The sequence below is a fragment of the Blennius ocellaris genome (genome assembly GCF_963422515.1).
Source record: "Blennius ocellaris genome assembly, chromosome: 14".
Lineage (NCBI taxonomy): Eukaryota > Metazoa > Chordata > Actinopteri > Blenniiformes > Blenniidae > Blennius > Blennius ocellaris.
Genome location: NC_137663.1, coordinates 9,217,048 through 9,232,744, shown reverse-complemented (window position 1 = coordinate 9,232,744; position 15,697 = coordinate 9,217,048). Strand labels below are relative to the sequence as shown.

Genomic DNA, 15,697 nt, shown 5'->3' with positions numbered 1-15,697 from the left:
TCTCCCACAAGTCGATAAACTGTAAAGGATAATGGACTTTACTTATGCGCCATTTATCACACGTGGAGGAACCCGTCACGTTCGGTACAAAATGTGGATTGTGCAGAATATGTTATGTTCTTCTAAGTACAACACATTGTTAGTTTTTAACATACATGCTTTTCCAGCAGTATATATATATATTTATATATATATATATATATATAATGATATTTACTGACATTGTCCATATGAGAGAGATATACAGCATAGTGAGTTGTTTACTCCAAGAGTGTTCTGAATACGTAGACCTTAACATATGATCTCATCTTTCCTGGACTGCACGAGCTGTTGATTTGTATTATTGCATTTTTAAACTATGTAGATCTATGATAGTCAGTTACCATGCCTTAATGTTTGAATGTGTTATGAGTGTGTGTTGCCATGATGAACTGGTGACCTTTCCAGGGTGTGTCTCAGCTGAGATTTGGTCCAGCTGAATAGACAAATCACAAATTATTGATGGGCGAATTCAAAAACATGTTTGGGAAATCTTCAGTGTGATTAATCTATCCATCGATGAGTTTAATGGATACGGTTGTGTTGTTATCTGACTGTGCTCATGAGGAGGGTTTATATTGAAATACATTTTCCATCTTGTACAAGTGCATCTGACAATTCCTCAAACATGCATAAAACCAACACTTACTGAGTGAAATACAATGTTTTTCTCCTTCTCTCCCTCATCAGATATTTAAGTGTGTTCAATGACACTAAAAACCCAGAAGCAGAATGAGAGGAATGAAATCTGAAGTCTGAATGACACCCTGTCAGGATCTGTCTGCCTTGATGAAACTCCTCTTGGCTGCTTTACCTGAAGCCCCTCCTCCTCCTCCTCCTCCTCCTCCTCCTCTTCCTCCTCTTCCTCCTCCTCCTCCTCCTCCTCCTCCTCCTTGTGTAATTCCCTGTGGGTTTGCTCCACTCCTCCACTATTTCTCTCCATCTCGTCCTTCTGTTTTCCTCCTCCACCTCTGAGAGGTCGACTGCTGTGAGGCAGCCTTTCTCAGACAGCAGGGGAGAGCGCTGAAGGGAAAGATGGAGGTATAGAGCACAAATTACACCCATGCCAATATATATGTGTACCTTTGAGGTCGTGTGAATGACAGTCAAAACACACCATGATATATTTGACTGAGGATTTGAAAACATGGAAATAATTTAAATAAATAAATCCATAAAGTGCAACCGATAAAAACCACAGTAATCTCCCTGTGTATTTAATTGTGAGGAATTGTGTCCTTGGAAGACGGCTCTTAAAAAACAGTAAGCATAATATTGTGTCTCATAACTACAACGTCCATGACTCAGCTCTGGTTAACATCCCGTGAAGACATCAACACATCGCAGAACAATTTGAAAACGAGGAATCAGGCTGGTGAAAATGTTGACAAAGCTGAAGCGTGCACATTTCATATACTCACTCAGTCCCGCTTTACAAACTGGATCCTGAAGACTCAACGGGGGCTTTCAGTCCCACTGGCTGGACTGGGCAAATCTTTTTTTTTAGCCGTGGCTCAGGTGATGGAGAAAGTTGTCCTTTAATCTCAATGATTAACACTTGTGATCCCTCGATCTGTCTGTCCACACGTCCTCAGGCAAAAGACTTTGAGTGGTGTGCCAGCTGTGCCTGTTGCCTGCCGTTCGTAAATGTGGTGAATTATTAAAAGACCTTCACTGTTAAAGCAATAAAAAAACAAGTTATTGAAGTTTACTTCCTGACCACCTGCTGCAGGTCCTTCCTGTTCTCTGTATAGTCGCATATGGTTATGAGATAAATCAAAGATAAAACTGAATCTGAGTTTAGTATCATTCATATTGTCTTTGTTTTGTTTTTGGTCTAGTTTGGTGTCAGAACACAATGTCATAAAATCCTGCATTTCTCAGTTGATTTTGTTCTTGTTTTGTATGAGTCCTATAGAGTTTTGCTGGGGTGGATGGATCAACGCTTGGATAGGGAGTATTCAAGGGGGCCGAGTACACACCCCTGCGGTGCGCCTGCACTCGGGATGACTGTGGATGATAAGTCAGGCCTTATCCAGTCATCATCACTTCATACTGAAATATGATAACTTCTCACTGTTTTTGAAATAAAACTTTGAAATCTATTTGGGATTCGGTTTAAATTTTATATATATATATATATATATATATATATATATATATATATATATATATATATATATATATATATATATATATATATATATATATATATATATATATATATATATATATATATATATATATATATATATTATGTGTATACTGTGTGGCAAAGGGTTTTATTTTAGGCATAATCTACAGGCGTCCCATTAGGTGCCAGTAAATCACCCAGACTTGCTCTTTACCTTCACCGCACTGCAGCAACTCTGCAAACTCTGCTTTAATACATGTTTGAAGCAATGTGTTGGTAAAAGTTGAGCTTGATTTGAGATTTTGCTGTTAAAATTAAAGTCAATCTCTTTTTCTGTCTATTCTAATGATATACATTTGTTTTAATAGATTCAATATGATGCTGAAATTAGTAGTTCTCTTGAGTAGTTTCAGATGTGCAAATAGAGTAATTGCTAGATTTGCGTTAACCTCACCCTCCGGTTTTGTTTTGTATTAGAAACAGAAGCATTTTAACCTTTGTGACGTTTTAAGTCCATCAACTCTCCTCCTGTGTTGGGGGGGGCAACAGAAAAGACATATATAGCTGTTCATTTCCACGTGTCTGACTTCATTTCCATCGGTGCCCATCTTTCTTCTCTTTCTCGAGCTCTCCCACTTTCTTCCCACCCCTTGTTCCTCAACGTGCATCTCTTCTTTCAGAAAACACCGATGACCTGTCCGCTACAATCAGTCCTTCTTCACATCAGAAGCGAATATCCTGCACTGGAAGGAATTTAGCATGAATTATAGCACTAAAAGCTATTTGCTGTCATCATTAGAGAGACAGAGAGGATTAAACTGCAGTTCGTCCCATATCTGATTGCCAATTGTCTCTCATAAGTAATTAGGGCCAGAGGTCTATTAAATGAATGGTCTAATAACCCTGGCAGCGATTGCCCAGTTCCACAGCAGAAACAGGTCTTATATTATGGTCTTTTTCTGATAATCAGTGAGCTTCAAAACCCGTATGGGAGATTACGTGGAACTTTTAAAGCACAACTGAACACTCAGCATTGGCAATGTACAAGCAATTCTTCAGTTAGATCAGTCAAACATCTTGTTGCCATATTATAACACTGCCATAACAAAGGCAGACGACTCTGTACCTTCACCTGTATGTATGAACTAGCAGTCGCACCTCCGCACCTGACCCTTCATTCAGACTATGTCAAGGTTGCGTTAGCATTGTGTAAGCTCTGCATAAGCAGCCATCTGTTCACTTCATGCAGCCTTTGTTGTGCAATCTGTCTGCATTTCTCTTTTTTTAATGCAATATGAAAAGACAAATATCAAGAATAAAAACATGTATTGTGGTTTTATAAAGGTTTTTGTTTCCTACAAAGAAAGAAACTCTGCAACAGTTAATGTTAAATCTGCATTTCTAAATCTGACATGTATACCAGTGCTCTGAATACAAAAATAACTGGAAATTAACGGTATCTTATTTCATCCAAAATCAGACAGATCTCAGGTTTTCTCTTATTTATTTTCCAGAAAGATGCAATCCTAAAAGGTCATGTCTTGATTGTCAACACTACTTTGCATAAAGCTGCGGATTTAACTTGATGAGATATCCCTGATGTGTGTGTTCAAATCAGCAAAATCTACAGGGCGATAGGTCAGACATCATCTCGTCTCATTGTTTGTTTTTGTCAAATCGTTTCGTCATAAACATATTTTATAGGTTATTGAGCCGTTACTGATCCAAGTGAAAATCATTGCCTTTAAGTGGATTTTAAAATACAACCCATGTCACACAATAGTTGAGACATTGTGAAAAATAAAAGTAAACCAGCATGCAATGATTTGCAGGGCTCATAAAAACCCTGTCCGCACTTTATTGGAATATCTTTCATCAAATTCAAAGTAATTAAACAGTTTCACGAAATACTCAAATGTATTACCATCAACATTGCGAAAAGTGAAATTATGTAGCGTTATTATTTGGATTTTAATCTATTTATTTGTATTTATTTAACCCATTAGCAGTAATTTAAACTCATCATTTATGTAAAATTATCATATACAGCATATTTGTTGCAATTTTATGTACCTGTATTTATTTATCTATTTAAGATCTGTTTTCTACTATTTCTATACAAATCTTATCTTCTTATCTATCTGCTGCTTGAATAAGATAGAAGCCAAAGTTTTGTTGTTTTATACCAATGACAATAAAGTTTCTGATTCTGATTTAGGAAACACTACAATGTCCAATTATAATCAATTTAGTCAGATGATTGTGGAGAAAAGTTGTCATTTTCAGTCTTAGCAGCTGTTTTTAGCCTTTTAAGGCTGAAAATTTAACAAGTGGATTATCTTTTGATTGAAACGCTGCGGCTTTTAATCTAATGATTACGAAGTATTACTGCGGGTGTGAAATATTCAGCATTGGGTTGTTTTCGCACGGTGGGGTTTAAATCCTGGGGTTTAAATGACTCATATAGAGAAAAAGTACACATGTTCTTCAGTCAAGTACAGATACGTGGGGAGAAAAGGGGTTTCGTAAAAGTTCTGACTCAATGACTTTACTTATGTAAAACAATAAGCACAGGGTTTGAAAAAGAAAAAAGTGATATTTACTTTAGATTAAACATGATCTCAATTGAAGCTATTTAATTATGAAACAAAAATGTTCGCAACTCAAATTTTATTGATGTTATTTAATCCCCTTCAGTATCAATAACTCATACTGTTAACTGTAAATCTGAATCAGCAGTTAACAAGTCACTTTATTGATACAGGAATTCAGAGTGTGGCTATTTGACTGCAAGTAAAAATGAAAAGCCATCCATAATAGAACCGATTCCTCTGAAATAACTGGATTTCCCATCATCCATCGCTGCTCCAGAGTATTATAACAATATAATAAGAGCATCTCAGTTATTTAGACGTGACTGGCAGCAGTTTAAAAGTGATAAATATTTAATGTACCATACTGTAAATTAGTTTTTTTGTTCTTGCTTGTTGATTTCAGCATATATATACACACACACACACACACTTCGCTAATGATTTCATTAAAATTCTTGGCTCCAATTAGGAAAGCCAGCTATTCATGTTCTTTGAATATGAGAAAAACAGGGAGCTTATCTGCCACTCACAGAGGACTCCGTAGCTGATTAATAAATCCAGTCGCCAATAAAGACATGGGTATTTCCCCGCTATGTTTCTCGCTGTCAATCACAGGGGTGTACCATTGCAAATGTACCCCGAGCAGCTCGGGAGGGTTTCACAGAGGGACGGCGGCATACATATCTTCTGTCGTGTCTGAATCATCAGAATAATATAAAGCTGCTGTCGCTGTCATTCTAGTATCTCTGCCTCGGGCCTACATTAAGCACCGTGTGAGCGCTAAACATACGCAGCGGGAGGCGAGACTGACAGACACACGAAGCACAGGTCACAGCTTGTTTTATTTTCAATTCGAACCAAGAGAAGAGGGACAAGGATGCACACTGATAAATTACACAAGGTATCGCTACATATCAACTACCGACGTCACAATATCTCATTAAAAGCGCTCTCGACGACAGATCCAACGTTACAAAATTTAAAAAAATAACAGTGCAAGGGAACAAAACTGAGCCGCAGCTGAAGCCCATCTATAAACAGAACAGTACACAGCGGAAAGTAAGGTGTTCTGGCAAGAGAGTGATATCCACAACATCTCCTTTCCCATTTGTAACATTGTGTTTCATGAAGCTACAAGACTGGCCGCTGAAGCGATATGTAAGTATTTCACATGAGGGGGGGGGTTGAAGACCTATTAAAACAAAAAAACAGAATAGAAGAGAAGAGAAAGTTTCCTACTAAAAGCTACCACTTTGCAAACACACAAAACTAGCCTGAATGCACAACGGTATGTACAGCTTGGGCCAACAGGGGAGTCGAGGATTTCAAATGTATGGCACAACACATTGAAAATGTCATCGCATGTGAACTATCAAACAGCCAAAATGGAAATCTTCATCTTCGACCTCAGACGAACCAAGAGGGATTTCTTATTCTGTAAAAATGCATTAGCATTAGACTGATGTGTGTGAAGTCATCTGTACCTGTAGCGATATCAAAGTGGATGGGAATGAAAAATACAGTAACTACATTATACACACCAAAAAAAAGAAAATGACTCCAAACTCTCACAAAGAAGAAGCTTGAGATTCAGCATTGACTCGTGCCTTTGTACAAAGAGTTACCTGGTAATCACATACAAAACATCCATACAGTACAGTAAAAAATAAAATATATCATGACAGTCGATGAACAATAAATTAGAGGGGGGGGGGGGGGGGGGGGCATGGTATCAGGAGAGCAGACGTGTGTGTTGATATGTGTCAGTGTGTATCGATGGCAATCCCAAGACGGCCAAAGATCAGATGCCCCTCGATAAGAGAGCGAGCACAGAAATGAGCAGACAAGGGAGTTAAGGTATAATCGAGCGTGTGCTTGAGTGTGTGTTTCTATGTCTGCATGCATGTTTTCACTCTATATCCTCACTATTGATGTAAATTTGCATCTCTTTTGTCTAAAACTCAAGATATTCACCTACTTGTTTGTGTCTGCGTCTACATCTGCACGTACTTCTTCATGGTCATGTCTGCATGTGCGTGCGTGTGTGTGTGTGTGTGTGTGTGTGTGTGTGTGTGTGTGTGTGTGTGTGTGTGTGCGTGTGTGTGTGTGTACGTGTGTGTGTGTGTGTGTTTACATCCTTTCACCCTCCAGCTAACTCAGTGGCCCTCGCTGCTGGGGGGCTTGTTGTCGTGGCCCCCCGCCCCTCCGGGCAGCCAGGGGGAGACGGAGTGCGAGGTGGTCTGCTTGGCCATGCTGTAGTGGCTGATCACTGTGTAGAAACGGCCTCTCGAGTTGGCGTCCTGGGCGGCGTAGTAGGCCTCGAGTGATGCGGGGATACACCGCTTGTGCTGTGAACGCGAGAGACGGAGGGCAAAGAGGTTAATGTGATGGTTTGAAGCAGTTTGGGCCTGATTTACTGAGATAATGGGTAAAGGGTAGGAAAAATAACATCACAAACAAACAGGACCACACACACACACACACACACACACACACACACACACACACACACACACACACACACACACACACACACACACACACACACACACACACACACACACAGAGACAAAGAAACTTTTTCTGCCAGCTGTGCTAAATTATGACATTATTTGCAATCTCTTTCACCAGCAGGGGCTCACTTTAGCTTGTTTTATGTGGTGAGTCAGGATTACTACACAGATGTGCAAATGTGCCATCATTAATGATCATTTTGAGAGTTTCACAAGTTATACTGACCATATTATGAACTCGGCGACTATATTTCTGAGTGGCTAAATGTTTTATACCTTTGAATATATGAATATTTTTGTAAAAAGACCCACTGTGATCTGTAAGTTGTAAAGCGCATGGAGACCTGTGGCAGAATATTATTGAAATTGCTGTTCTTCTATTGAAATTTCATGTTTGTCATGTGTTGTTAAAGGATGGGTCATTCAATGTGAAATTCTTAATGATATATTAATATTGTGTTGCACTGAGACATAGATTTTGAATTCTCGCTAATTCTACATTATAATGCTATTATTTGCTGGTCCCTGAAGTAACACCACTGATTTAGCTGTTAATGCTCCAACCTGAAATAATGTGTTATGTAATATGTCTGTGCTTCCGCCTTTTCATGCGTAGGTATAATCTCTGTACTCAGAGCTGTGAGTTGTTGGTTTTTTTCTTTTTTTAAATACAGTCTATGAAGTCTCTGTAAAATTGCCAAAATTCCAGATGGCGTCTCCCAGCATTTACATTTCTCTCACAACGAGATGTTCTGTTACATAATATTATAGAAACAGGTGTAAAAAAAAAAAAAAATGCGTGGGTATTTCAGTTGTCAGCAAACACCAGTACTGGTGTCAACAATCAGCCACAAGAGTTTAAAAACAGAACACAACAAAAACAGTTTAGTATTTCCACAGACCTGCCCTTCAAACCAAAAAGACCTCAGTAGTTTCTGTTTCCACACTTTTATCAACATGCAAAAGTTATAAAAACACATTATTGCTAAGATGGAGTAGATTTGTTTTGACAAACGGAACTTGTGGTTATTTCATGAAGGTGTGGAAACCTTCTCTCACTATGCTAGATAAGAGTTAACTGTATGCATCAATTATGTCTATATTACATGTAAACTCTGGTTTATTTGGCATACTGACTGAGGTATATGTGTGTTTTTTTATTTTTGTTTTCTTGTTTGTGAGAGGGGCAGTCTCTCTTTTTGACAATGTACTTGCCGGCGACTGGCAGCTTCGGACATCTCATTGTGTGCCTCTTGCCTCTATTTCTGTCTGTCATTTTGTGTAACACTGCTGGGTGTTCTTGTCTATGTGGTGTGTGTGTCTGTATTGTATAAAAAGCTATAAATAAAAGTTATAAAACACATTTATTATGTGAATCATAACATATATTATGCCATTTCGTCCTGTTGTAGATCAGTTTTTTTTATAGCTTAATAGACTGTATTTAATCAGTCCTACCATACTCTTAGAAAAAAAAAGAAATATTACTTAATTTATTACCGTTCTGTGAAGCTACATCCTCAGTTGTTCCTTTTTTTTAATTAGAAAATCTATTGATGTTGCACTATAATACTGAAAAAAATTTATATGTAGTTCCGAAGCATTGTATAGTCTGAACCTCCAACACAAAGAAAAGAAGAAATGTGTCTGTCAAGGTTGTTTTCACTCAATAAAAAACAGTATTGATATTCAGGGTTCTAAACCTGAAGCTGCAGCTTTGTGGGGGAAACCAAAAGAGAAGACGAGGACTCACGGGGGATAATACTGTTACGTAGAGACTATTTTAGCACTTTGTCTGTACAGAAGGGCGCTCGGTTGTGTTATGCGTATACAACCTTGTACTCAGGCTGTGGGCCTGAAACTGCAATTATTCCGGCGTGAAGATGAGGCGACCTCCCACAAAGTGTGGTGAAACTTATAGAGGGAGAAAGGATAATCTCCGTGTATCTTCATGCACAACTTCAAACTACAATGGAGTACATTTTGAATTGTTGTATAATAACAGCTGTGCCGAGTCATTTCCTGTGACGGCGGAGCGACCTCAGCCGGAACGATCCAGAGTCAATCATAATGCTGTAATTATCGCGAAAATAGGCAGCAGGTCTAATTTGTATAATTTCCATTTAATAGCCAGCAGAGCTAATACCATAAGAGAGCAGACTCGCTGGAGTCTGTTGCTTTGGTGTTCAGATACAAGAGCATAAAATCGAACTTAATTACGAGGAACGCCATAACAAATCATCGATATCACTGATTGATGATTTCCCTTCAGATTTGGAGTCTTCCGATAACATGACCTCACAGTAAAGCGGGAGGGTTCTTCTCTTCTCTCACAGGAGACTGCCGTCACCTTTTAATCCTTTATTCAGACAGATGAGGAGGCGAAGAGGGAATTGGTGAAGGGCAGAGGGGATTCGGTGCCTTGCTCAAGGTGAATGCTTGCAAAGCAAAGCAGTGTGACATTATTCAAATGAGGAATTAATCGTTCGCTCAGCAGAGGGGAGAAAAGTGCCACATTTTCAGCCCGAGGCTTTGACGCTTTCAAGTAGAAATCTTTTGGATTTTAAATGTTGATCTGCCAAAATCTGCAATCTGACAATGTCACCTTTAACAGCCTTCCTGCTGTCTGATGACACCTTGTCTTGAGTTATGAGAACGACTCACAGCTCGTCCTGTCAGCGGAGCAGCATCCGTAATATTTAGGTGTTTACTGAACAGATTCCTCTTGTGATCTGAAATACATCAGATCGCTCTCATGTAAATAAGGTCCAAAGAATTTTAATCGTGCGAAGAGTCAACAAATAATAATTACGCTGAAGTACGAGAGGAAGTATGAGAGCACGCAGGTAAAACTTCATCATTATCATTCTGAAAGTGTTCATCTCTAAAGAGATTGTAGTAATTGTGCACATTTTGGGAAAATATTTTCGTCACTTATACTCCACATTTACACTCTTTTTTTTCTTTCTTTCTAGAAAGCATGGCCACCTGAAAGAAGTGTCCTTGAATCCCTGAAGCAAACTCATTTAGCTAAAGTGATGTAAAACCCTTCTGCAGGTCTTCTACTGAATTACATGGATTTCTGACATTCTGCTTTGCTGGTACTGATAAGTCACTGAGTATATGAGGTTCCTCATTTACCTGACACAAGTACACATTATCCCATTTAAAGTGTGAAGAATTGCGAAATGTAATCATTTAAAAAAAATAAATACTTACAGATGCTCGTACAGCAAATGAACTAATATTAAGTTGTGGTGTTTACTAGTCACGCAAGGTGTCAGGGCTGAACATAGTGGATGGAGTAATCAAAAATATAACTGACAAGTGGTGACATCCACATGAGCTGCAGGCGAGAATGCTCTGCGACGACCCGCTCTACACTCTCGTTGCCCCCTGGAGCACCTGGTGGCCGCTGGCAGGGGACAAGCGTGTTGCAAAATGAAATACAGGCCGCACAGGTCTCACCTTATAAATGAATCCATCCGGGCAGGCATGGTCGTAGGTGAAGGCTTTATAAACCACCAGGAACACGATGCAGGCGAGGAAGGCCAAGGCCAGGATGATCAGAATTGTCACCTGCAGGGAGGACAAACAGTGGTCCATGTGAGCGGCGGGGCAATAAAGGAGGAGTGAGGGCACATGCTTCATATATGTGAGGCGGGAGTGGGATTAGACAGTGAGAGAGATGGAGTGTGTGTGAGTGTGTGTGTGCGTGTGTGTGTGTGCGTGTGCGTGTGTGTGTGTGCATGCGTGTTAATAAGAAATGGTAAAATGCTGCCGGCTGAGGTCAACAGCTCCTCAAGGCAAGGTGTTCCTGTCCAGTTATGTGATGAATGACTCAAGTTGCTGTTAGAAAACTACCTCCTTTCCTCAGGGTGCAGCTCACCTGATACAAATATAAAACTCTCTGTGAGGTTAATTGGCGCCATATCAGGAGTAGTTCTCATTCAGATGTTCAAGTTACTTGAAATAACGATACTGAGACAAATCAGGGTAAAATTGTTGACGTTTATTAGTCTGTCTTATGCTCGTTACTGTTCCAGACAACAGGTAGCAATGGTGAGAGAATCGTGGATATTTCTTTGGTCTTTGCTCCAAATTGAGATTTGGGGTGACGGTGACTGCTGCGTCAACTCACTAACCAACAGAATCGCAGGATGAAGCGACGTACTGATCAGAGCAACACTGATTGGCAAAACGTGGCAAAACAATGTTTGGGATGTAAATTATTTCTCTCTTTAACAGATCAATCTTTCAGAAGCAAAGGCTCTGTTTATGTCTTGTTTGCTTCTTGTCCATGGATGGAAGGCGCACGCTCATGACATTTGGTTGTTGTGCGACTCGCGATTCATGTCACTACACTGCAGCGAGCAGGGAACTTATAAAATTGTTAAAATCGCACACGCAGGGATGAAAAGAAAAATGGCCATGCAACTAAAATACACCATGACGGTAAACTTTATCAATCTGGAATAAGAAGTCAGAAAGTGGCATGAATGAAATGGATGTAGTTCCGAAAGTTCATAACTTTTGCATAATTGTTTCTATAAAAGTTTTCATTTGAAAATGTTAATCGATGTTCGTACATCAACCTTTAAATTGAGCAATAATTGTAAGCGACTACGTCATTAAAAGAAAGTCATCAAAGCATTTTTCTTTTCTCTTTATGTTGGGTTTAGTCTTTTTCATGCTCGTGTGAGAACGTAAACTACTTTCAAAAATAATTCACCCCTATTTATGAGTTTATTATGTGGGCCTGTTTCATTTCTCACTGCAACACCAGTTTGTTTCTTAAATAAGGCTTGTTGTAATTAGATACTTCGAATCAGCTGTGGTGAAAATTATATGCATGCTGCTCATTAAAAATGCAAATGTTCTGCTAGAGCGGGGGCAGAAATCTCACTGACGCCACTTCAGGCTCGTCACCAAATCTTCAAGTAATCCTGGAAGATATCGTGTCCTCTCTGGCAGATGGTGAAGTTTCATGTGCAGCGACCTTATAAAGCAAATAACTTGATTATCACAGAGCTGTGTGGTGACTTTTAGTGGAATATTATGATGCTCTTGGCAAATTTGGCAAATTCCCAAAGTAATATTTTCATCCATTGTTAATCCGTTTTTGTTGTTTCACATGTTGACATAAAAAAAAAAAAAAAAAAAAAACCCTTATTGGAAGCAAATTTAGTAATCAAATGAGTAAAGCAGTTGATGTCTATACCATTAATAAAAGTCCAGCTGATGCTCTCACTTGACATTTTCTGAACAAATGTCACATGCACTTTCCTCGCCATGTTGGGTGAAATAAAATAGATTCCAGTTCATGTCTTGTTTGCGTGAATCAATCAGGATTCCTTCTACCTCAGGAACTGCATTGATTGTCAGTGCACTTAAGACAACGCCAGAAACCTGTTGCTGTTTCACTGCATTCCTGGACGTTTCCAGCTGTTTACTGTCAAAGGCAGACGAAAGAGAAATGTTCTTTATTCCTCTCGGTCAATAAGGAGGCGGCGTGCTGGTTTGCGAGCTGTGCTTTCTGACAGCGACAGCATTCGATTCAAATTAAGCTTTTCAACTTTTGGGTCTGAACTCAATTTATTCAGTTTATAAACAGACCGCGACTAAACAGAATGTTCTGGTCAGTTTTTTTAAACAGGAAACTATGAAATTGTTATCAGCCGGCGCCTGAAAGTGCACGAATGTGATAATTGAATTATTATGCAGCGTGGAAAAATGCCTAATATCAACCACAAGCAGAGCAAATCTAAAATGATCGAAATAATGCACTTAATTCCACCTGCCCATGCAAATGTGTAGTTTGAGGTGTGAAATATTCATTTCCCTGGCAGGCCAGACAATGTTGGCATAAAGCAAATTAACATATAAAAGGAATTGTTTCCTCCTACTTCCTACTTGACACTCTGATTTGGTCCATCTGAGTGAGCATTTAATTAGAATTATGCAAATGGGGAGCAACGGATAGCTGTAGGTATGTGTGTGGCGCACGCTACGTGTCACTCCTCAAGAAAATGAAAAGTTCCACGAGCCGGCGAAAGCGTCTTCAGTATCTTTTATTTACATCGTCCTCTCTCCTGCTGGTGTTAAAGCCCGCGCCGGCCGATTTACTGCTCTCTATACGATCTGTCACAGCGACCTGTCAGAGCAATTACACGCGGGTGTGATCATCAGTCTCCATCAGTGTTATGGGGGTGGACAGGGACACGAAAGCTAAGTGACTGTTTACTCGGTGTCAGCTAGGGGACACGACTCGCGGCCTTGGTCTCTTGTGACACTCTCGCTAAATTGCATGTCCCACATCACACAGAGCCAAACATTAAAAATTTAAAGTCGGACTGACCCACCCCTCTGGAGCCCCATCTGACGTGGGATGACTGATTAAGAACCCCCCCCCCACCCCCCGCATAGCTGAATAGTGATGCACATGAAACGGCTTATTAAGAAGAGGGATTACAGTAAAGCCTTCCGCATCACGAACAGAGCAATGTGACTGTTTTCATGCTTGTGGACTTTGCTTAGACACCCGACTTGAGTCGCAAATAACTGAGGAGATTTGCACTTTTGTGTGCAACTGAAAAGGAAAATAACCCCTCAAAACATCCCCGCGTGTGCATCGGAATGACAGCATTTGCCTGAAGTCGTCACTCTGCAGATTATTTACCGACAGAGACGGATTCCTGCAGAGAAAAAAAAAAAAAACACGATCCGGTCACTCTTTAATGAGTCTTAAAATGAGGTCTCGACGTGGACCATACATGAAGCAGATTAGTGGGATTAACCCCGACATGGGGAGCACTGCTGTGTTAATGTGCAATCACTCTTTAATTGTACATTCAGCACAAGTCAGAGCAACAGTTCATACGGAACCTACCCGGCTATTAGCGGGAGGAGTGATCGCTGTGAAATCCCTGTTGATGCAGCCGCGGCCATGCGGCGTATAAATCCATTTGGAAATCTATCCTGACCTTTCTCCATCATTTATAATCTGAACTCCGCGGTAAACCTCAGGAGGTCGTCAGGGGATGAAGACCTCCAGGATGTAGACTCCCACTGCAGCAACATTCCTCCGTGGTGCCACGGAGCCGTCAACGTGCACCAAACGTTCATCGAGTACAAACAATTACACTTCATGAATAAAAGTACAAAAAGAATACAAGAGAGCTAAGATATCTCCCAGCGAGCGACTTCCTCCCACTCATCCTATTTTGTTCTATTCAACACAGTGCGTGAGAGTGTTTTGTCAGTGTGTGTCATGCGACACCGCTATCACCAGCAGCACCATCACCACCCTGCTGCAGCTGCTGCTGCTCACAGATAACAGACAGACGCCCGTCGGTGCTGCATGCAGGTAGCAAGAGCAACAGCCGGCTGGTTCCATGAGTAAATGTTGGATCGACGGTCTGACTGCACTCACCTCAACAAACCTAAAGCTAAAGCGAAATATGTTGATAAACTTAAAACCTGCACCTTTTCTTTTATTGAACCCATTCTTTTTCACACGTTCTTGGACTTTGGCAACGTTAATCCAGATCAAACCAAGTGTTTGAAAAATATCTAACTTGGGGAAACTTGTCAAAAAATGTCCAAGCAACTGAATTAAATCAAACTTTTCACTCTACAAAGTGACTTGGTATCCGAGTCGAGGCCACAACAACGGTTGCATGTGACAACGGAAAACATCGGTTGCATTTCGGGGGTCTGTTTACATGACGACTGAGATCGGAATCACGGAACGCACAACTTTTTGAAAACAGCTCTCAAGGTGGAACTTTTTGAGAAAATAAGAAGCAAAAAAAGCGAGTGACATCGTTAACCGTGTGAACACGAAACTTTTCTGAAATGAAAAGGCCAAACATTGACGCATTGTTGTATAAATAATAACCAAATTACCCGAAAACGAAGAGGAATTTCAAAGCAACAGCAATTTTCAACGGAATATATTCACCAATGGGAAGCTGAAAATGGTGAATCTTGGTATTTGAACTTAAGACTTTCTCTGTTGTTAAATTCATCCTTTTTTTTGGGGGGGGTTCTGAAGTTTCCAGTGGCACTGCAGTAGCTGTAGTAGTGAGCTGGGATCAGCTGCAGCGCTATTCAAGATGGATGTTGAGCATTTGGCAATTTTGCTGCCCGAAACAGCAGTAATAATATTTATCCATTTTTTTTTCTGCCAAGCACATTTAAAACTACCAACAGTTCCATGTTCCTATCTGGAAACCACATTACTGTTTTCCCGCATGTGATCGTGCTGCCTTGTATTTCCTGCACGAGACAAACAGGCAGCTGCGGCTGTAGATGGATATGCACTATGGACTAAGACAAAACAATCAAACCAGATTATAAAAGATCCATTAGGATCTGCTCCGCCAGCCTTCTCATCTCTGCCCGCAGATTAAACA

The 15,697-nt window shown here is 40.1% G+C and overlaps 1 protein-coding gene across 1 annotated transcript in view; it reads right to left on the bottom strand.

Annotated features, from left to right (window-relative positions):
• Nucleotides 1-6,923: 6,923 nt before the first annotated feature.
• nsg2 (neuronal vesicle trafficking associated 2) overlaps nucleotides 6,924-15,697 on the bottom strand; it is a gene marked incomplete at both ends in the record, with an annotated part of 44,459 nt that continues 35,685 nt past the window's right edge. Inside the window, 2 exons of the mRNA XM_080509249.1 lie at nucleotides 6,924-7,115; nucleotides 10,749-10,859. Of these exons, the coding sequence (XP_080365375.1) occupies nucleotides 6,924-7,115; nucleotides 10,749-10,859 (303 nt within the window). The remainder of the gene's footprint in view (nucleotides 7,116-10,748; nucleotides 10,860-15,697) is intronic.